This window comes from Cuculus canorus, chromosome 1, assembly GCF_017976375.1.
Source record: "Cuculus canorus isolate bCucCan1 chromosome 1, bCucCan1.pri, whole genome shotgun sequence".
Classification (NCBI taxonomy): domain Eukaryota; kingdom Metazoa; phylum Chordata; class Aves; order Cuculiformes; family Cuculidae; genus Cuculus; species Cuculus canorus.
Genome location: NC_071401.1, coordinates 150,646,093 through 150,670,510, shown reverse-complemented (window position 1 = coordinate 150,670,510; position 24,418 = coordinate 150,646,093). Strand labels below are relative to the sequence as shown.

Below are 24,418 nucleotides of genomic sequence, written 5' to 3'. Positions count from 1 at the left end.
TTTTGCCCAGACATCTTTATCAACCAAATGTACACTGAGAGCAGGTCGTGGTTAGCGTCACGTTAGTGAGCACAGGGGCAAGAAAGGGCAAAAGGAAATGGTTAGCCATCCTCACAAAGCAAGTCAGTCACAATAATCAAGCCTCACAGATGCTATGCAATCACAAATCGAGGCTCCCTCAGGTGGTCTTTGCTCACAGGCCTCTCTTTTGACCACACAGGAGAAGGAGGTTGCTGAGCTGTGTAGATGCCCCATTCACACCTAACGCACCAAATAGTTTGAGGCCAGGCTTCCACTATGGTGAAGATGACCCACGTTGGGGACTGAACTGAAGTTTCTTGTACTTGTTTAAATCAATGCAGTTTCCTAAATAGAAATAGCCTGTCTAAAAAGAGCTGCTCTTGGCACACACGAGGAAGCCTCAATCATGCACACAGCAGGGACGGATGCATATCAGTCTCGCTTGACTGCAGTATTTTATAACTGGTTGATGAGGCTGGGTTACCTTGGAGTCTGTCTTTCTCAGAGAGGCTCCTGCATCCACCAGGAGCTGGCAGACGGCACGATGGCGCTGGCAGGCTGCCTTATGTAATGCTGTCTCACCCCTAGACCAAAGTACAGAAACCAGCAGTGAGACACATCACACCAATGTACATTTACGATGTATGAGGTGCAGAGGAAAGACAGAGAAGGATGCTGCATTTCTGCGAGGTTCCCTTTTGCTGGCAGAGGTAGACTTGTGCACTCTCTCCCTTAGCATTACATCCTTTGACTCAGTAGGAAGCCTGCAATGCACAAATAGCAGACGAAGAACTTCTGAGGGGTGGGAAAGAAACATGCATAGGTTTTATGAAATCAAAGGACTGAACGTCACATTCCCATCCAACCACCAGTTCTGCTAACTGCTGCAGAGGCAAACTAGCCACTTTCTTATTTCACAGCAGGCAAAACAGCAACAGCATTTGTTTCTTCCTGCAATTTCTTTCCTCAACCTCATTCTTGGACACATCTTAGAAAAATCCTGCCCATCAAAGATATGACTGGCCCACTTGCTGCCCTGGTTCTGATACCCTGCTCTCTTGGATGTATGAGAGCAAGAGCTGTGGTTTTGTTTTGCACTGCTGGTCTGGTCAGCTACCAGGCAAAGTCGAATAAATGATTTTCAAAAGAAAAGGCTGTGTAGTGGGAGCATATTTATTGCAAAGTTCTTCACTCAGACTAGGGCTATGCGTAGCAGGATTCTACAGCTGACTATTTTATTGACATTAAAGAAATCTAGATTTGCCTAGGAAGAGGAGGAAAGTATGCTTTGAGTGGGTTGAAAAGATGTCCTTAATACTAGTGTCCAACAAGTAAGGCCTTTACATAACCTCCAAAATAACAGATGACAAGAAATACATGTAGTAGGACAAATCTTGCACCTACTGACCCAGAAAGTGAGAGTGCAAAAAGAAATTTCATTCTCAGTCAATGACAGGGCAAGTTGAAATATTAATAAGTGGTCTGTACTGCATGAGAACTAGATTCAGAATAGGAATTAACCTTCCCTTTTCAAGAGTTAGTGGTGGAGGGACCTTTGTAGAGGGAGGCCCCCTCATAGCCATGTTCTCTTGTACTTTATTTCAGTGGCTGTGTTACACTACTGGATGAAGAGAAACAGGCAGCCCATCAGACTCCATCATGTCTGGACTGCACACACGCACCTTGGGCAGAATGTTTCTGGTGTTCTCCATTAGCAGAGGAGAGCACTGTGGAACGATGAATAGTATTTTTAAACTCTATGAGAAAGGCTACTTTTGCTTCCAAACATTCCATATACTTCCCAGCAAAATTCATGATTCCCTTATATATTCCTTGTGACATCTTGCTTATATATAAAGAGTAGAGCAATTGGTAATTGGAAAGTAAAGTCTTTAAACTTTTCTTTTATTTTTTTTTTAATAAAAACAGGGGTGACTGAGGTTCTAACTACTTTACACAAATCTTTGACTGCACAGGTTGTGGCCACTAGGGCCAGCTGAGGCAGAACACTCTAGATGAATCAAGAAGGGACTGAAGAAAAGGTATAGAGCAAGAAAAGTAATTCCCTGATTTCTGTCATTTCCCCTCAGGTTGCTTCCTCAGTAGCTGACTTCTGGAAATAACAAAGCCCAATGCAGGGGTTTTGTTCCTCTAGAAAGATTAAGAAAGCATGGGAAACAACAGAGAGGAGGCCCTTTTTGGAGTTCAAGAAACATTTAGTTTAGACCAGAAACCACATATGAGGTGGTTGCTGTTTGGGTTTAGGGGAACATTTACTTGTTTGTTTTTGAAGAGAGATGCCATTTTACAAGCTTTTTTATTTGAAAGTTTGCACTTGAAAAACAAGAGACGTTTGCTAGGGTAATGCATGTAATGTGAAAGGCAGGGTAGATTGTACTTACGTTTCACTATCTGTCATGTCCAGTAATTCAGATGGACCTGCAAAAGACAGTCAGGTATGTCATATAGCATTTGTCTGCATGACTAGAAGAGTATGACTACTAGGAGAAGATTTCCAGTGCAAATATGTAAAAGAAGCCACCTGAAAGCTCAATTTACACAAATATACCAAACTTCAAGGTAATCCTTGTGCAAGCCCTTGCACTAGCAAAAATCTGAATGCACAGTCACTGCTGGAGTGTCAGCATCAGGGAGCAGCTGCCTCTAAATTATACCGGGAATGAATATTCATGGAGTTTATTTACTCACTCTTCACCTCATTCAATTAAATGGTTCACATTAGTACAGTGCATTGAAAATGCTGATATACTGGAAAACCTGATACATTGCAAGTTAAAATCTATTGTTAGTACTAGAGGGAAAATGTCATTAGGAAACTGAAATTAGCCAAATTCCATCCTGAATGACATCCCTGTGCTACTCTACTTAATAGCATTATTTGGAATGTAGATCAGGGTGGAATATTCCCAGTGGTCTTTATATCGAAATGCAAATCCTCTACTCTACTAGTTATCAATGATCAGGAAAGTAAGATTAAGAAGAACAGAAAATATTTTTGTTAAGTGGGACAAAATAACACATTTATGCTAATGTTTTTTTGTCCTTGATATTCACTACAGGCAGATATTTATAGCAGCAAATTCCATCACTGAATTACAGTGATATGGAATGGCTAGGATCTGGATAGCATTTGAAATGAGAAAAACTTTTTCCTTTGCAGTCTGCCTTATTCGTCTTCTCTGCACTGCTTCAGAGTGCAGTGCCAGATGGTATGGGGCAGTTATCAAGGGGAACAGTGAAATTTTACAAGAATTTTCCTTCCTGTGCATGAATATTTCTCTTCAGCACACACTGACTTTGAAATTCAAGAGTCCTCAAGAGCTTACAGCAAATCTCACCTGAAACTGAGGAATTTCACACTACTCACTACCAAAGGCCTATACACAACCTCTCTACGCTCCTTTCAATCTGAGTGCATGTCAAAATTGGTCAGAACAGCCTGTCTCTCCCTCACTACTTTTACAATATACACATGAAATATCATCAGAGGCAGCTGGCTGCCTCAGCTCCTGGAGCTGCAGGTCGTTTCTTCATCTTCCATGATCATGAGGAAGAGGTGGTCAAAAAAGTAGCATGCTTAGTCCCCAGTGCACAGGGTAATGCACCCCTATCATAACAGATCTCCAAACTCATTAGCCAGTGTCAATTTTTAATGCACAGCACCCTGACTCTTCTGCCACACATCCTCATCTTCATAGATGGCCGTTATGTGTTCACTCCTCCCTATCAAAAAGAAGAATCACTTATGACCCCCAAGCTCCCATGAGCCTGAAGGATGATACAAGAGGCTAAGCAGAGCCCCCTGTTGAGAGGAAGTAAATATAACGCCCAAGAAACTAACAAGAAAAAAAAAAAACACAGATGAAGAAAAAGACTCCTTTACATCTCCCAGGAGAAAATCACGTGGAACAGAGAGACTGGGCTGGCTTCATTGGGCATACAGGTATCTTCCCAATGCATTAAAACATTAGAAGGTATAATGGGGAGAAGTTAGAAGAATATGATGTGACAGGGAGGAGAGGCTGGAGCAGAGTAGGTCTGGAAAGATGGGAAGACAAGGGCGAAGGACAACTGGTCTGGAGCAGGAAGAAACAGCTAAGCTAGGACAGCAGAGCCAAGATTTGAGGACTAAGTGGGTAGCCTGTGAGTATAGATCTGAGGAGATGCCAGGTACATCCCACCTGTGTGAGAAGGGTATTCTCCTGAATACTGTCCCCAAAAAAATATTTCATGGGACTGCCCAGGCTCCATCCCATTCATTCCTAAGGGCCAGATATTGGGGTTAATTGATTAGCAGCACAACACGGTAGCAGGACTCATTTGTTTCACTCTTTCTGGCCCATCTCTGAAGCTGGAATGTCCCAACTTGCACACAGCCTGAGCTGTGCCCTTTACTTCCTTATTTTATTTTCACTTGTGCTTCTCTTAAACCATCTCACGCCCTCCTCCTAATTCCCTTCCCACTCTTTTTTGGACCTCATTTTTACATCAGTCTCCCTGGCGCTGCCAACCGACCATTCCAAATCCCCCTCTGCCCCGGGACAAAAGCTGCACAGATGTGGGAAGGGCTGGCACTGGGAAAGCTAACAGCACTGTCATCCTGACCCAGCAGGGAAGCGGCTGTTTTACTCTGGGACAAGAGGCAGAGAAAGAAAAGGGGACCAAGGCACAGAGAGAGAGAGGACAAAATAACCCAATAGAAATCCGGAAGGGAAATGCATGAGTGAGATTTCTATCAAGGAAAACAGCAGGGGGGAAATAAAAACAAAAGATAGAAATGTGTGGAGAGGTGGAGGGAGGAAAAAAAATGAGAGAAAAAGAGAGAGACTCAAGGCCTAAAGAATGGCAGGATGGGGACAGGGAGGGGGAAACGTTCGCATGAAAGGAGCTGAAAAGCATGACACACTGAGGGGAAGCCCAGCTGAGATCACTTTCTTTCCTTAACATCTCCGATAGATTGTCTGTGTAGAATTATTAACTTTTTTCCTTCTCTCCTTCTGCCCCCTTTCACTCCACCAAAGCCCCTCTCTAGTTTCTCAGGAGGCAAAGCAGCCTGAGCCAGGGACGGGAGGAGGGAAGGGAAGGAGACACTCAAAGGCAGCTGCCCTTTAGCTGAGCTCACTGCAACATAAAAGAAAGGCTAAATGACTGTATTTCAGAGGCATTTCCAAAATATACAGCACCATGCAGTCCAAAAGGCCTCTGGCCAGCAGCACACCCTGCCCTCTTCGATGGATGTGGTTACAGCTACCCATAGGAGACCCACAGCTATTAACCCGTGCCAGACCCTTGTCCTACTGGTTCTCCATAGAACTGGAAAAGAAGGGTATTTGCTTTAAGCAGTGATGTTGGACATTATCAGCATTCCTGGGAGGTTTTCTGTTCAAACCTTCTTTGCTTAATAACTTGGTTGAGGTTGTTCTCTGGGGGACAAAACTGGATTTGGTTCCCTAGTTTCAAAGGGGAAATATTTTAAAATAATAGTAATCTGCAAAGTCAGGACTATGTCAAGCTTTCCCCCTACTCCACATCCCTCATTTTTTTCCCAATGTGAAGATTAACAGTGTTTGGTTTTTACTGTTAGCATATTTTAGCTCAGAATTTCCACTGTAACACAGAGGGTAGTTGGGCGATGGGAGTATGCCTTCCACCATAATTGTCAACCAGTCAAGTTGATCTATAATTTGGTAAACTCACACAGTAAAACAGACTATTTTATACCCTGTGCCTACTAAGCAAACTAAGCTGTTTTCTGCTTAGGCCCCTGACAATTGCCCACAACCCAAAAACATTCTGCAAATCTAGATATACTAGCAAATGTCAGGCAAACTCACATTCCTTCAATGTTGCTTTCTGATGATTATTCAAACTTTGTCCCTGATATACACCTCTGTAATGGAAAAAATTGCCTTCCAAAAGCCTTCTTTGGAAGTCCTGAAACTGGTAAGACTGCAAATCTAAACTCACTAATGGCTATTCATTGTTGAGTTTGCAGTGCTAAAAGCAACAAATGCATCCTCTTCTAAGAAGGGGATGCTGTCTAATGGAACAAGAACATCGAGGCTTGAGGTCACAGAAATGTTCAGGATGGGATACTTGACTGACTGTTCCACCATAAATTCCCACCAAAAACTCCTAAGGCAACTGCAAACTTCTTTCCTCTCTTCTGTTTAATAATAAAATACCCTAGATGAACTACAGAATTCTTGTTTGTCTTTTGAGCCTCTAGAGAAGAGGAGAAGACAAGCAGAACACAAATCTTGGAATATCTTGTATAATAATTATAAAGAGTTCACAACTTCCAGATAGACTCCAAGCCAGGTTTGATTCCAAATACAGTTGATGATTTAGAAAGTCCTTTTTCTAACAGAACTTTTTAAGCCCTCCCTAATTCTGTTTGCATTAAGCAAGTAAATAGTTAACTTTCCTCTAATGTGTATGCATTACAGTGTGAGGCAGTTGCTGACTGCAGCACTAAACAGCTGTGGTTCCTGTATCTATTAAGTTTGGCCCTCAGTTTAATGCTAAGTGTTTCTTAGCATGGCTAGAGACAGATCTTAAAAGGTGACCCTCCTACTACAACCAAAAGGTCCCTGGCTTAGGAAGGCAGCCTTGAACAACAGATAGGTCTGTGTATCTGCCCTTCCTACACAGGGGACAGAGACTGTTCTGCAGAAACTGTTCTGCAGAAACAGCAGCCAATACAACTGTTCCTGCAGCAGTAAGCAGCTGTCATCCTGACACCTACTACACTGGTGGTTCATCTGCTATTCCAGGCTTGTGCTAGTCCACTGTTAAGTATCTGGCAATACTGCATAGCAGTCTCCCTGTGTGACTCATCTCTGCTTTTTTTTTCTAATTTAAGAAGGGTTATTATCGTCCTCTTAACATCTGAAATCATTTTGATAAAGATCACAGAATAACCTCTTGCATTAATGTCTCCTGCATATTTGCAAAAAGCATAAAGCCATCTCCAGAAAGAACAGGAGGAAATCCCCCATTCCTGTATCACATTCCATTTACTCTACTACTTTCACATTGGGCAGCTAAAATTCCTGATATGGTGGGTTTGTCTTGTTTTGTTGTTGTTTTTTTTAAAGATATTCAGAAGACTTTTCCCTGTGTGATTAATAATAGGTTTTCTTTGCTGTGTGCTGGAGAGTATTTTACAGTGGAAGTCTTATTAACATTAACTGTCTCCAGACACGTATGGGAAGCAGACGAACTACAGAGGAAGTATGGCTAGGCAGAGGTAATTGCTAGAACAGGATTAAGATCCACTTTTATCATATCAGCAGAAATGAGACGCTAGATACAGTGAAAGTCTCAGATATTAGTAGTGTTGTGTTGGGTCATATACACTAATTAATGTTGAGAAGATGCCAGATGCCAGAGAATGCAACAGAAAAACAAGGACATTATGATGATGATGATTCAGCAAGAGAGCTTGTTTGTGACTGAGAAGTGCCCAGGGTAGAAATTAGTTTCATTAATTGCTTGGTGGGAGAAGAGAGGAGGCTCCTATTAGAGCATTGTCCTATGCACTCTCTGATCCCCAGAGAATGTTAAACAAACAATGCATTTGGAAAAGCCCAGAGGACCTATGTCTGGAAAGCTGTAAAAGCTTCATGCCATCCTTGGGGGTAAACAGAGGAAGAGAGAGGAACTGAGACAATATTTCCTCAGCCTTCTCGTTTGTCTTTGTCTACCAGCCCATAATCCCTCACATTTCTCTATTCACTTTAAAAATTCCCATGGATTCCCCTGCTGCCATTCTCATGAGCTTACACTCAGTCAGATTGGGAGCAAGTTAACATATATGTGCCTAAGAAAAATCTTGGAGAGGCAGCCATGACAGTGAATTGGTATAGGTCATGCGTGCTATGAGAGGAGACCAGAGGCAGCAAGAAAATCAAGTGAAATTATGTCTGTCTACAGAATTCAGAGGTGTGTATATACAATGTGACTAATGAGAGAATTCAGAGAAGCTAAATAAGAGGTAGAGTAAGCACTGGTAAGAGTTGTTAGGACTAAGGAGAAAACTAGCCAATGTTTGAATATAAGACCAACTACACTTAGCTACTGAAGTGCAGGTATCTACACTTAAAAGAGTAAAGTAGCAGTTCAGACTCTCTCAGTCAGGTAACTGGGGCGTGGTTCAGTTGCCCTCATACAGGTATTTCATGCCATTTGATATGCCTATGAGCAGGTCTTGGGATGCATTTAGAATGACACAGATGCTCGCTCCATCTCCAGCTGCCAGTCTAGGATAGGTCTCCTACAGGCCTTGTATGTTATCTTGTAGATCCATGAAGATATCCTGGATATTCAAGGGCAAATAACATTAGACAGTTACGTTTAGCTAAAGGAATGAAGTGTGCAGATAACTGTCAGCTGAATCGCTTGCTGGGCTGCAATGACTACTTTGACTAGCGTCTCCCTTGAGCTAATCATGCTACAAGTCTGCTGGTATTAAAGATGCCCTCCTCACTTCCATCTACCACTGAAATAGGACAGGTCTCCTCTGGCACATCTGTCATACAGGAGCAAATTGAGTAATGAATCCTTGTTAATAGTACAGGAACTTAGACCTATACCTTACATGACACCTATATGTAAATACCAAAACTTAGGAGTCTAGCTCAAACTAAGACCGACACCAATTAACACAAATGTTGACGGACAGATTGTCTCTTCCTTCCCTATGAGCTGTGCTTTATCCTTTTCTCTGTGCATTTCTGCTGTAACTTTCTAGTGTTAGTTAACTCTTATTCCAACTGCCAGAGGCAGTCTCTGTGTCTAGTGCTAACACTGCTGCTGAAATAACATGGCTGATTTTGACATCCAGAAGTCAAAATAGCTATTGATATTTTTAAGAGGGGTCAGAGAAAAGTTACAAGAATGTTTAAAGGACTAGAAAACATTTCCTACAATGTGACGGGCTCATCACTGGGACTTTAGCTCTTTGTGCAGAGCAGTGCCAATATTATCGCACCACTCTCCAGAAACCAGTGAACAAGATTATGGCAGCTCAACAGGCAGAAACTCCTAAATGTGACTGCCTCAAACGTACATACATACACAAATTGCTGCACAGCCTGTGTAAGCATGCCTGCAATCCTGTTACCGACAAAGATAAAAGGAGTCAAAAGGAAAAAATGGAAATGGCATGATCACAGTCTATAAATATAAATAGAAAATAGAGCTGATACATTTTTGTTATTGTGCGGTCTTGAACCTAACAGAGACATAATATTGGGAGCATAGAAGAGAAGCTTGACAAATACAGCCTAGAAATAAATGCACAGATTCCTAACCAGTTTGTCATTAAATACTGAAATAATACCAATGGTTGGACGGGCTCTCCCTCGCTGTAAATGTTTTAATGGAGATTAGGTGCTTTCTACAACATATGCTCTAATTGAAAACCAAATTAGGTCAGAGGATTTCTACGCCAGAGATTCTAACTAGAGCATCACACTGGTTCTTCACAGCCCCCCTGCTGATGTGATAAACACCCATCCTCTCCAAAAGTCATCCTTATTTTATCTGGATCCATTGCTGCCATTGCTATCACATTCCTAGCCTCCTTCTCACACAAGCTGCAGGTGGCCATTTTGCTGTGGGTGAACGCAGATGAGTGAGGGCACTTCTAACCACACAGTGTGGTTTTACCTGACTGACACTTGGCTAAACTACAGCTTTCTGTGGCTTTGCCCACTTTGACTCACCATGCTCCAGGATGTATTTCACAATCTCACCATGCCCAGTCTTGGCAGCATGGTGCAACAAGGAGCAGTGATCAGGTCCTTGGATTAACAAATTGGCTCCCTTTTTACAGCATTCTATGAACTGAAAAAAAAACAAACAAACAAAAAACAAACAACACACACAGAAGGATAAGATGGAAGGAGCAGAAAAACAAATATGCAGGCAAAGAATTTACTATTTTTCACAGGAGGTTGGTATAAGAATGGAATAAAATTAAGTAAAATACTACTTTAAAGTTAGCTTTTAGGCCCAATGAAAAATATCTGAAACTAGAAGTATTGACAATTATATGGGTTAAAAAGAGCAGTTTGTATGTCCCGAACAATGAGACATTGCTACTTTATTGGCAATGAACTATTGCTTGTTATCAATGCTTTGCAAACCACTTCTGTTGAAGTTGTTGAGATATTTTAAAATATGTGTTTTTGATAGGACATTCTGGCTTCTCTACTGAAAATTCCAGATTTTCCTCAGTACAGGACGCAAACACTTTCTGACTAAACCAGAAAACTACAACTCAAAACTCCACAGGGAGGTACCACTCAGCTGCCTCAGGTACCCCTTCTCACTCTCTGACCCCCCTACTTGGGGCTGGTGAAGAAGGAAGCATCACGTCAGATAAGAAGGGGCAGAAACAACAACCAGCCAAACCTCATAAATGTTGCAAACTCCAGGAGGAGATCTGCAGTACAGATCATTGCAGAAAAAAAAGGGAGAGGCTTGCAGCAATGGGGCATTATTTATGATGCAGTACATCTGAAGAAGGGTGAGAAGTTTCCCTGTCAAAGCAAACTCAGGCAAAAAGTTTTCAAGAAGCTAAACGGGGACAATATCTTTATGACTGCTGGTTGAATGACTGCTCCCTAGATGCTGCCTCCACAAGTGCAGGGGCAGAGATATGGAAGGGGCACCTGCAGGCAAGGAGTTGGCCTAACAGTACTGTCATTTTTACAAATGGTTCCAAGCTGGCTTTTCACAGATAAAATTGCAATCATTAATCACAGTCATCCAAATCTAAGGGCATGTTTTCAACTCTTGACTTGGGAACTGAAAAACGGCGCCTGAATAACCATCAGACATGGAACTTCAGACTTCGAGAACAAAACATTTTTGCATAGGTACCTTTTCCTCTCAATAACTAACAAAACCAAGACACTACATGATTTGATACATCCATAAGACAATAAAACAACAAGCTGAGGTTTGTTTACCTGGTCTGGTTGTTTCCCAGAGGTTAAGAAGCCTCTAGCAATTTTAGGGACTTGGCCACCAACCTCACTGCCATAAAATATGCTTTAACTGTATAAGGCTGTGTCTGAACTACCAGGCTGTTCAGTGTCACATTTGCTAGTATAGTAATTTCCCTGTTAGTAAATGAGACAGAGCTCTGTGCAGTGCACTATGAATCGTGGGCTGAAAGGTGCTGTTTAACACCAGATCCTAGTCACTCAAATTTCACATCTCACCTGACTGATGTGTTCCTCTAATACCCAGGGTTTCCTGGAAAGGCTGTAAAATGGCACTTGCCAGCAGTCCCTACAGCAGTCTATTTATGTTTAGAGCAGAGGTGTGATAAAATTTGCAGTGTATCATACCTCCAAAAAGTGGCCACTCAGGGCTCTGCACTTACCTTCAGCAGATCACCAGCTATGACTGCCTGTAAAAGCGCTGCAAACAACAAATAGAAAACTAATGTTAGGTGGAAAACATTATGCATATAGCCTCACAGCTGAGAACATAACTCTCAGTATGTGCAAGTTAAGACCAATGCCTCAGTCCACTTGCATTCTAAAACCAATGTGAATCTTGCACTGGCAGGTAAATGAAAGACCGCCTATGTTGCATGAAAGCTGTAGGGACATCAAGCCAGTGTTCCTATTTCTGCCCTGAAACTGCATGCTTCTATCTGAATATTTGCCTTGAGACCCTTCAGAGACCTTTCAACGGTGTCCGCAGGGTGGGTCCAAGCCTCTGGCACCTGAGCCGTCACTGTAGATGTCAATGTCAAAAACAGGGAACCTGAAAGCATTTTCAAATCTCTCAGACTTTATTCATGCAGATGATGGAGTGGTCAGTGAGTCTTAAAGACACTGAGAGTCTCAAGTTGCAGATGACTAAGTGGCAGAATAAAAAATTCTTAATAATTACTTTTATTGAAAAAACGTTTTGACATGCTAGAGGGCAGGAAATCCACTGTGTTTGGCAGGCAGGGTCAAACACAGAGCAGGAGCCAGACCCCACCTTTTTATCCTTTGTAATTTAAGCAGACACGGAAGGAAGGAGAGACAGAGAGGTAAAGCAAACAAAGGCTCAGAGCAAGGGAGGACATATCTGTGGACAGAGCTGGGAGCTGCTCACTACCCACTACTGTCTGCCCTGCAAAAGCCTGGGACTGTGTATTGCCCTAGGTATAAGTTACATTTAGCTAAAAAAAAAAACTTGTGGTGGCAAGTAACAAAAACCATGAGAAGTTGTCACAAATCTACTGATATGCTGCTATTTCCTCCTTTTTCCCTCCTCCTCCCTGTCATTATACATATAGTAAAAACGATTTATGAATATTTTTTCTGAGAAAGCACTTACTTGGTTTGCTTCTTAGAAAGCATTAAACATCTGCCTCGGTTCATACTTTTTCAAGAGTGCCTAAGCCCATTTCTGTCTTCGAGTCTAGGCAATGCAATCAAGTTAAGCACTTGCTCAAGTGCCATCCTTGACAAAGATGCCAAAAGCTCACGTAGGGAGAAACAAGGGGGAAAGAAAACCCTAGTATAACGCCTCTGGAAAATAATCCACGTGAAACTGCATAGTGTTAATTCCACAAGGAGCTTGTAACAGCTTCAGAACTGACAACGGCATCCAAGCTAAACACTGCAGAAGAGGCATGCTAAGACAACAAATGTCCCTTTCTTTGAAAACACTTAGGGTTTTGTGTGGCTTTCTGGTCTTGGCAATGGCTCGTGCCCTGGCCATGCAGCAGCAGGAAAAGCAAAAACCCAGTCCAGCTATGTTCTAACTAGGGAAAGCAGTAGCAGCAATTCTTGTAACTTTAAGGCAGTTTTAGAGTAACCATGAGTTAAATTACATCCTGCAATTCCCCCCCCCCAACCCGGCATCTGTGGGAGCAAAGGTACAGAGAACTGAGGAACGGAAAAAGATAAACACCAGCAGGTAAGAACTAGAACTGGAAAACTAATACATATATAACTTTTCTTAATATTAATTTTCAGTGGTCCACGTCCTTTTTTTATCTAATATTAACTCAGCCCAAATTAATAGAGGGCAGAATTTAACCCTTGTGTAATTCACGTTATCTTTTTCCTCCTTTTCTGCAGATCTGGTCTCACTGCCATCTTTATTCTGTGGGCTACTGCAGTCTGGACTTGTATAACTGATTTGCTTTCCTCACACACGTGAAAATCAAATGAACTAATGACACCAGCTTTTGATTGCCTTCTACGTCCACTATTTTAAGACATGTCTTCCCTGAAGTTACTTCCCAAAAGGCAGAGATACATTTTCTTATGCCTACTGTGCTTCAGATTGTACTTCAGAAAAACCAAAAGAGAGAGATACAGAAAATTATGAAGTAAAAAAAAAAAACCCTGGCAAGCTGTGAGAAATCTTCTGTGTCGAGTATCTGTAACCAGAGGTTGATCTGGTGATAAGACTATTAGGATAAAGCCGCTCTAAAACATGTTCAACATAATTAGACCCATCTTTTCCTCTCTCTCCTAAGCCTCCAATCCAGCAAAGCATTTAGTCAGCTACTTAGCTTTGAGCTAATCACATTCTTTTCACCAAGTCTACCTGCACAGTTAAAATTAAGTGCTTTGCTAGAGTAGAACCTATTGCATAAATGAATATATTATGAATCAACAAAACCAGATGGCATAACAAGCAGATTAGACTACAGTAAAATAATTCAGTGCTGTAAGCTAGGATGCTGGAAGACTTAGAAGCTACTGAACTAGAAAAAGGTTCTTTAGAATAGGGAACACATTTACATATACATGAATATTGCTTACTACACTAACTCCATAAACCCAAATGGAACTGCTGGCATATTGAGGAGGGTGAAGATGGCAAAAATCACCTGGTTGTTAAAGAGGTGGTAAAACAAGCAAGCAGATGGTATTGACAAGAGAGCAGGCTGGGAAATTGGACAAAAATCCTGTTAACACACAAAGCCAGGCTAGTTTAAAATGAAAAACATTAAAGTGAAATGGTTTTATTTCTTCTGAGCAACACTGTACCACTGAAGTAATAATATTACATGAACTATGCAATTGTTTTATCATATCATAAAATATCTTCAGCTCTTAAAGATGCCTCAAAAATTACTCAATTTAATAAATATTTAAATCATATTATTATTTTCTCAATTTCTCCTAAGACAAGTATTTGCCATGACTAATAAAAATGTTTTATTACCTTTTTCATTTATTTAGCAAGCAAAATTCATCCTTTATTGCTGATGGATGGTGACAGTTTGACAAGACTGGAGATTGAAGGGCTCTGTCCATATAATGAGGAAGCACTCAGTCTGCCATGGTGGTAGGACTTTCCAGACTGCCTTCTCAATGAAGCTCAACCCTTTCTACCAATATACCTATGCAGACAGACTCTGATTGACCCTTGCTCCATCACTGATCTCTCTGCTGAAATTGCCAGCGAATGTATAGGTCACTGCTCAGGGTGAGGGAAGTTGACAGAAACAATTACCTGCTAGGATGTAGATAGCAAGAAATGCAGACTATGTACATAACAGCTGCTGGAGACTAGCATGTTTTACTTTCCACTGGGTGAATTTTGAGGTGAGGTTCTAACAGCCCTGTAGGGCAGCTTAAAAAAGAAACCTCATAAAAAAAACCCCAAAACACAAACCAACATAAACAAACAAAACAATCCCATCCCAAAACACCCTATCCTCTGACTTATAAATTGAATACTGAAAGCTACATGTGCATAATCATAGAATCACAGAATTATTTAGGTTGGAAAAGACCTTTACGGTAAAAGTCCAACTGTAAACCTAACGCTGCCAAGTTCAGAACTAAGCCATGTCCCTAAGCACCACATCTACATATCTTTAAAGTACCTCCAGGGATGGGGAGTCAACTACTTCCCCATGCAACCCATTCCAGTGCTTAACAACCCTTTTGGTGAAATAATATTTCCTAGTATCTAGTTTAAACTATACCTGGCACAACTTGAGGCCATTTCCACTTATCCCATTGCTTGTTACTCGGGAGAAGAGATCAACATCCACCTCTACAGCCTCATTTCAGGTAGCTGTACAGAGTGATAAGGTCACTCCTCACCCTCCTTTTCTCCAGACTAAACAACCTCAGCTCCCTCAGACAGATGCCATAAGACCTGTGCTCCAGATGCTTCACCATCTTCGTGGCCCTTCTTTGCACATGCTCCAGCAGTGATTATGCACTAGCAGAAAAATCCATGTTAAAAGGCTGATAATTAAATTCTAGTAATGCTGAAAGCTAGTGCAGCTTGAGACACAGGAAAAACACCTACTAGTACATCCACACATACTGAAAACAATACCTTTCCTGTCGCATGTGTCACATTATTTCTCCGTTAATTACCACTGTTTCTATTGGAAGCAGGTATTTTTATTTCATATTCTAAAAATATATGTTAATGTCACTGAGTTACAATAAACATTTTTGTTTCTCAGCCATAAAATTAACCTACTAAAACACAATTGCTCTCTTGTCCTGCATGTGAAGTCAGCAGCATCAAAACAGTGTTGCAAAAATCAGTCATAAAACACTGGGAAACAGACAGCAAAGGAGTGAGGTATTTGTACCCAATAATTACCAAGGCTGCAAGATGTGTAGGAGGTCTCACAATGCTGCCTGGTCAGAAGAGAAAATAACCCTCTGCAGGAAGCAACCTGCCATCCCTGCAACAGTTCCTGTTGTGCATCTCTCTCCATGGACTACAGAAGTTCTAGGGAAAATCACCTCCAACTTGCAGTACTTAAATTAAGAGCCAAACTAACAGAGGGGAGATCCTTAAGAATGTCATGATGCCAAGAGATATGTCTGATCACCTGCAGGAAAGACAACCAAACAAGGACAAAATTCAGGTCCTTCTTTTAAGGGTTTCCAGGGCGTGATATTCCCGGGACCAGGCAATGCTGACAGGCTCAGAAATTTTGGGAGTTCTTTGTACAACATACAGATCCAGCACCTCATAAATATAAGGGCTACCAAAGACAAACCCATCACTGCAACACACCAAAACAAAACGACAGAAGCCACCACCACTATTCCACTCACTTCAAAAGCAATGAAAATTCTCAGAAACATCATGAATAAGGAAACCCTAAGCCAACAGCTACACCCTCCTGAATGCCTTGCAAGAAAATTCTCTCCTGATCCCAAAGCTGCTGATCAGCTTGACACCAAGGACATAAGTAGAGCTTGTCACCAGGCTACCATCATGTCTGAATTTTGCTGCTAAAACATATTCAAAATGAACATAGAAAATTCTTATAAGATGATAAGTTACCTTGTAAGTAACATTTCATTATCACAAGGTACTTTGTTTTAAGAAGGTTGACATCAAGATATGTAGTAAGTTAGCTAAATAATCATTAGTGAGTCGGTGAGAGGAGTTGGTTTTCACTGGAAAGAATCTCAAAGAACAGTACAGTTCTGTAATCTGCCACTGTCAGTAGTACAGGAGTAATGTATCTTTTTTCCATGAGTAAAAGTTATTCATAAACCTATCTTCCAGATTTTACCACTCAGATTGTGCACCTGATCTGACCCCTTCCATGCCATATTTTCACTTCCTACTGCTGTACAAACTAAGCCACAGTGAATGCTGATAAAAATGTATGGCTGTCTTGGAGCTTTCACCATCTCCAGGCAGTTCTTTAGTGAGGGTCTAAGAATTGTCACTGGAGAGAGCATAATTATTTAAAACTATGTTTTAAAGTATGAGTACCATACAAAGGAATTGTCACGTCCATGATTAAAATGCAGTCAATATGAGATCTATGAATCAAATGCAACGCAAAAACTAAGTAATATTTGCAATAATACATCTTGCCTTGGGTTAAAAAATACCAGGCTAACAATACATCTGATCAGTAAATGACAAGATTCAAGCATGTGGGAAATCACAGGAGAATTCAACTACCATAACTCCAACAGAATTAAGGCTCATAAAATCTTTAGCTCTTTCAAAAGACACACTAAGACAGATGATGATCTAAAGCGATTAGGATCAGAAACCTCATTTATCAAGAAGTGCCTGCAACTGTCCAGCCCCATCTGAGACACAGCTACTGCACTGATTCAGCACTTTGAATTGATATGCCATCCATACTTCACTGCTGGATGCCTCTTACCAGTTAAAAGCAGCTAATGAAAAATATTAGACATTAGAGCTTTGGTGTGGGGCCCCCAGAATTTGAGCCTCAGGGTTCACCACCATCTCCTGCTAGATTTTGTCAGGGGAGGTCTAAGAATCACCTCATGAAATACTGTGTCAGTAAAACCTTGCTGAGCTGACAGTGCAGAAGAAACTGCAGCAGAAGGTGACATCATCAAATTTCTTGAGAGTTATTATTTAACTTGGCCTATCATTAGCTTTCGGAACATTCCCAGCTCTTTATCGCTGTTGTAGACTTCATAAAATTCGTAGTGTCAGAAGTTGAATGTAATTAATGCTTTAAATATTGGGAAGTTAAAAGCTGACCTTGACTAGAAGAGTGCATTTACACAGCTGGAGTCTTCTGAACTGTTTTCTATCAGCATTAAAGAAATTATAACAAAACAAGTCCTTGTTCTTAATTTCCCACTAGTTTTATAGAAATCAATAATGACTTCCATTTCAATCACTCAAAAAGCTGAACTCTCAAGTGAGTGTGAAGTCCATATAACTTATCATTCAGAAATACATTTTTTTGTCCATAAACAACAATTTGTTGGCAATAGCTTTGTGTGATCTAATAAAGATCAAATCTAATATAAAAAACTGACAGTATCATAACTTTCCCAGAAATGTACAGAATTGACTTTTTTTCTTCTCTAGCCACGATCTTCAGCCTTGGGCTGCAGATGGACAAGGTGGAGGGCACCACAGAGAATTGGTTTGTGGACTGCTTCCCTTCTGAGAGGATTATGAAAGACAAGCATCTAAGATATAGAGCACTGCATACACTTGACATCACTGAAAGTTCTGCCGCTCCCATAGAAAGGTCTTATGGTGAAGAAAGGCTGCAAATCTCTGCATTTGAGCCTTTACAGACTCTATATCTTCCCAATATTTAATCTGCTTTCATAGTCACAGGAAAAAAAACAAACTTTAAAATATGTATGACAAACTATTTACATAACTGAGAAACTAAATTACAAAATTAATAATGCTTTGTTGGAATGACTGTGAGCTCCCGGGTCTTTGATCTGTGGACAATCTCAAATCACACCAAAGCCGATGATGCTTAAACATTTCTCTTCGAAGGTAGGCAATTAAATGTTTCTTTGTGTACTTAACACATCTGCAAGTACTGAAACCAACTACTAAAGACCATGAGAAAAAGTAAACCAAAGTTAAGCCTTGTGGGTCAGGGAGTCTCCTACATGCTGACAACCCCTCCCAGCAATAAATGGTTAAATTTTTCTGTGGGCATAAGAGAAGCAAAATGCTAGCAAAAATAAAAGCAGCAAAAGCAAAACATCCACTAGGGAAACTTGCTTAAACTTCTGCAGAAGAGCACTTCTATGTTCACTTAAGAACTTTACATCTTACAGCTGTCTGACTTTTACAACCAAATTTTCTTCCTAATAGATTGGGACAACGGTCCCTGAATATAGGTTAACTGGTTGGGGGGAAAAAAGGTACACCAAGCCTTTACAAAAGACACTTACTGCCTGTGAAATCTGTAATTATAACAGCGCTTACCTTGATAAGGACACAAACATTTGGTCCTATCGTAACCATCAGGATGGATTTTTTGCATACAGCTGTGCACAGGAAAAGCTGTGTTCAGGCAAAATATGTCCATTATCACAAGATTTTCTGATGGAGAATCTGCCTGATCCTAAAACTTATTAGTGCTGTTTGGTGTAAGACTCTTGGATATATCTGTGCCAGGTGTTAACCTCCATCTTGTTTTCTTTTTATGCTTATTTTTACCCCACATTGATATAAAGCTGACATATAGTAAAAGTAAAATAAATCTTGTACCAAAAAGAAGAACATTTTTGAACAATTTTTAAACTTTGGTGCTGAGCAATCAAAATGGAACATCTTTAGCAAAAACACAGCTAACAAACCAGGAGAACCAGTCTCACATTTCAATGCTCAATAAAGAGGCTGCATTATAACCAAATAAGGAGTATTTTCATGGGGAACTTGATGGCCTGTAGGAAGAGATATCAACTTATAGATGCAATTATAGCTTAAAAAGGAAAAAAAGTCTCTCGTTAGCCACTTTAGAGAATCTAGCACTATACATCAGCAACATCTCTTTTTAATCTAACATCAACTATGAGAAACAAGATGCTGGTTGCCTACATCTGAAGCAGCTGTCTGGCGTGGGAATGGAAAATGGGGAAAGGTTCCTGACATTGCTAGAGGAGTTCTGTATCTGCCTAAAGACTGCATAAGAACCTTAATGGAAATAGGACAGCAAAAATACATGTGTCTTAGAGGCTTCCTACCTAGTACATAGTATCCCTTGTGCTGGCTAAAGTAAAGACTCATTGATTTTTATTTGTTTTCCAAGATGCACCTGTTTGCTGCAATGACACGCTGTCCTAAATAAACAGGTGGTAAACAAGACTTCCCCACAGATTTCCTTTTCATTTAGGAAAGGTTTAGGCTTCTTAGGGAATCCAAGAGCAATGGCACCAGCCTGGATAACTCAAGACAGCAGCACTGTTAGGCACTACTTCCATGAAAGAACCAAATGAAGAGACCGAGAGCTGAAAATGCTCCCAAGAGACCAAGAAAATTGACAGTGCAGCAACCTGCTGCAACCAAAAGCTTAAAAGCACACACCAGTTGAACAGCAGCCAGACAGATATCTGATGACTGTTCAGCAAGGGGAATATTATGAAGGCCTTCGCACAGCATCTTGAGCTAATCCATTTGTACAGGAAAACACGTCCATAAGCACACATTCTCCTGTGGTTTGAGAGACACTTTTGAAGCATGCAGGCCATCTGAATAAGTTATACCTCAAAGACATTTATTTCTAGATAAGCACAAAGAGGTAGAAAACACTTCTAAACATTTGTAGGTTGTGGATTAGTTACAAAAGCACCACATCCCGTGCAGATTCAAAGCAGGGAAATGACACAATTTTGACTGCATCTGTTTGCCTAACTTGGGAATAAGGCAAAAATTTTAACATGCAAAAAATCATCCCTTACTCAGGTGGTTATAAATATGCATTATAAACATTTTCGCTTTAAGAATTTTAGATTCAAACAACACACAGCATCAAACCACTGTTTAGAGAGGGGGAAAGATGTAAAAATAACCACACAAGCCTTCTAGAGGGAAAGAAAGGCTAAATTCTCACTTACACAGAAGTCCCTTCATAGAGCTCTGGAAAGTTAAAGAGGCTTTCAAGCACATGTAAATTACACTCAAGCTGCCTTTAAGGCCCCATTTGCACTGTCAGACTAGTTTAAATGTACTTTAATGCCAATTAGAGTCCACTCTGAATTGTTTCTCTGGCACTGGTGCTGAGCTAAGAGTGCAGTTGACAATAAGGAGTGGAAGATTCAGACTTTAATGCCAAACTTTTCCTGCAAGACTGTTTAACTCAGATTTAAAAAGGGAATGGATAACCATAAAGCAAAAGGACTTCCTTTTCCAAGGAACAGTTGCAAATAAACTAAGTACCATCTGGCAGACATCACTTTTTTTAATTTTCTTTTCCCTTCCACGATTTTTATTTTTAAGCCAAGACAGGAACAATAATGTCATTTTCAGGAGCAATGTGGTGGAGAAAAATGTCTCTGATCAACAGAGAACACAAGGCAAGGAAGACTGACTGACTAATGCACCCACTTTATCAATAGAGTGGCATTATTTTGGCCGGAAGAGAATTCTAGGTAAAAGAATTAAGCAATGAGTTTTACTTTTTTTTTTTTAAATTCAAAAGGATAGGGGAAAAAAAAGACATTCTGGGCCACACTGTTCCTCCCCCTTCCCTGACTTGGTGAACCATTACTATCAGTGGCACTCCTAACACACTCCCTTCAGGTTCTGCCCCTGCAAGGCTGGCTGCTGTGCCTTTGTCTGGCAGTATCAAAGTAGCTCTTCCTCAATAAGATAGGGCTTCACTGTAGTACTAAATAATCTGAAAGTCAGTACAAGCATTTATTCTCTGGTCAGAGTCTTCTGTGGGTACAGTGAATTGTTTTCTTGCTTTACTTTAACAAGTTGCCACTCTTATCTGACCATAAGAAGACTCCATATAAACAAAAAGCAGGAATGAAGAAGGTTGCAAGGTTACCCAGGACTTCTGCTTGAAAATAGGTGCCTTGATTCAGACAACACATTTCTTACTCCTACTTCCTCCTGAGCAAAAAGGGATAACAGCAGTGGCCATCTGGAAAGACACATTTCCCAGTTTTCCTCTATTACTCATTCAGATGCCCACAACTGCCAGAGCTATCCCTCCCAGCCGCCTAACTGCTGGGAGGGATAGCAAACTGAAGCAAACAAGACTCCTCAGCTTGCTTGGATATGATAAGGTGGGATGTGGGCATCTTTTAAAGGCTTTGGGAAAGAAGACCTCACTCAGTCCTAGGGAAGTGCTTTGACAGAATGCTTTCTCTTGCTACGGGGTACCATGGGTCTGTACTGATAGCAGCCTCTGCTGAGCTGAGAAGTAAACGGACAAACTCAGAGCAGATCCCCAAGCAGCTGTTGGCCTAGCTGGCCACAGACATACTTTCAAAACACCATCCAGGAGGGCTTTCTTCCCCAAAGTGGCTAATTAATCAAAATAAATACCTGCAGTCAGGAGCCACCACCACCACTGTACTGTCTTTGATTTGTTCAGAGAAAGCATTCCAAGACATCTCAATTTGTTGCTAGGTAAACAGCCGCAACAACACCCTGGAGAATACAGCTTCTCAGCTGGAGCTGTGTGAAACTATCACTTTCTCTTTTGAAGGAATCTGCTGTACAAAACAGAGGTGCCTTTTATTTTATTTTATTTTATTTTATTTTATTTTATTTTATTTTATTTTATTTTTTTCAATTCTACCAGCGCTGAGATGTTTGAGTTCATCTGTAGTATCCTGATCCTCCTTTTATTCAGGATGGCAGGATGCTTAAAAAAACTATTGAGAACAATCAAGTAGACAATGACTAGAAAGACTAGTGGGCGGGGGATCCAGAAAGAAGAAAGGAGTTTGAAAGAATGAAGTCCATGTTCTCACATGCCACCAGGGACAACAGGAAATCCTATGTACTGGAGACCCCAGGAAGTGTTCTCAGCTCTCATGCTATTTTCTGGGGCTTCTACAGCCATCTTCTTCCTTGCACAGGTTCAGACCTCCCCTCTTTAATGGAGCAAACAGCACTGGAACAAATACCATAATGCACAGAACATTCTGCCCAATGCAGGAGCAGATACTGCAGAGCAAAGTATTTTGCTGTATGGGATGGAGCTGCCACTGTCTTCCATGTACACATTGAACCACTCCCTTCCTTATTCATACAGTAGCTCTCCCCTTCCAGAGGGACATCTAGACACAGAATTGCACCTCACACTGCAAGTTTCCAGTCTGAACCTCAGCCAAGAAATCCCTGTGGAAAGCTCTTCTAATAGAGGCTAATTTGAAGGTCACCATTTAAACCCATTTAACTTCTAATGCACTCTTGGCTCTGTGCAAATCCCTCCCAAGGACAGGCTATCCAGACTGGATGATTCTAAATATCGTGGAACCACCATCTGCTAGAATCTAAAAGATCTTTGAGTGTCATCATTCATCTTTCCAGGTAGCTTTCGTCTTCACCCTTTGTATTGTACTATGACATTGTAATAACCAGCTGTCTCCAAAAATTGTCTTCTGAATACATTTGCTTCTTGCCTTAATTTCTTAGTTGTTCCCTATTCCCTCATGAATTTGGAATCTACTGCAGAAGGAAAAGAAAACAAACAACAACTGAGTTTAATCACAGCAAAGCTTGCTAGAAATTATGTTGATGCAGCAAAAAAAGCATGTGTACTAGAAGCAAACAAGGCAAAAAGCCCAGTTTCATGGATTTATAAAGAAACAGAAGAGCAAGAGAACAGAGATGTAAATACTACAAATCTCCTGTCTCCAGATCTGAATGGAACTCAGATGCAGAAGTATTCTGTGCTGGGGCTGACTGTTGCTTGAGGTGCATTAGTATAGCCACATAAAACTTTGAGTGGTTCCATAAAAGCAAGGTTCCTTTGTTTGAAGTTAGGCAAAGAAGTACTGAGCAGCATCAGCTCCAAGTTGCCACTAGATAAATACTTGCCAACACCCACACACCATTCAAGCGTTTGCTAGTACTGTTATTTAGAAGACTGAAATGGAAATGGAACTCATTGTACTCTTTTTATGATAATTTCCCTCACTTTTGCAGGTGATCATGAAAAATAGCCAACTCAGTTACAGAAGGTAACTAAAGAATGGTAAAGATAACCCAGATGAAACTAGAACAAAGGCAATGTAAAACATAAGAGTATTATTCAATATATTGACCAAAGGTAATGTAAAATACACGACTATTCAATGCATTAGCATTAAAAAAATTGTAGACAGATTTCTGCAGGCTGGCTGTGAATAAGAATAGCCAGGATATAATCTAAAATACATACAGGGTACAATGTAATGTCATATTGAAAGGTGCTGGATGAAGGAAGGGTTTGGTAAACTTCAACTATTCCTCCAACAATAAACAGGGACTGACTATATACTGGTCCAGCAATTAATTCAAAGTCTGCATTCTAACCACAGTACCACACCTGATCTAGAAACAATGGATATGTTTTCTTTCAATAACTTCTTATATCTGAAACAGTAGGGTTCAACAGCCTCAGATTTCCTAAGCATAAGAGCAAGACCTTTATAGAATGAAAATAGAGCAGGTGGTACCATTCACTAATAGGAGAGCTGCCTGTCCCCTCCTTCATGTCCACGAAAGACCATCGTCCTCCAAGGCTGCAGGGTACATATCTGCACCAGAGCCCATTAATTGAACAGGTAGCCCTTCAATTTTCATTCTTTGCTGCCATCACACTAATCCCTTTCTAAACTACTATGCTTTGGTATGTACTTAGCTTGTTCCATTTTGTCAGTCTGTGAGAGCATTTGGGCATTAGGAGATTTGTTTGCTTTTTTTTTGTGCTTTTTTTTAATCTAAAAAAAAAAAAAAGAAAATACAAAGATGGATTTCACTCTTTAGTTATGTATCTCCTAACTACCTGTAACAAGAAAAAAGACATAAACCTTCTAAAATCTTTAAGAGGTTTGGGTTTTGTCTTCGGAAGTTTGAGATTTTCTAGCAGTGCAGTTTCTCTTTCCGTGCCAATTAAAATGGCTCTGGTTTGTAACTGATAAAGGTGCCT

The 24,418-nt window shown here is 40.7% G+C and overlaps 1 protein-coding gene across 8 annotated transcripts in view; it reads right to left on the bottom strand.

Moving 5' to 3' along the window:
• Nucleotides 1–24,418, bottom strand: part of DGKI (diacylglycerol kinase iota) — a 229,154-nt gene that overhangs the window by 12,525 nt on the left and 192,211 nt on the right. For 7 of the 8 annotated variants that reach the window (XM_054080460.1, XM_054080513.1, XM_054080496.1 and 4 more), the window contains 4 exons: nt 11,444–11,481; nt 9,774–9,894; nt 2,424–2,460; nt 506–605 (listed from right to left, as the gene is read on the bottom strand). In XM_054080460.1, coding sequence (XP_053936435.1) covers nt 506–605; nt 2,424–2,460; nt 9,774–9,894; nt 11,444–11,481 — 296 coding nt within the window. The other variant, XM_054080476.1, reaches the window with a different exon arrangement.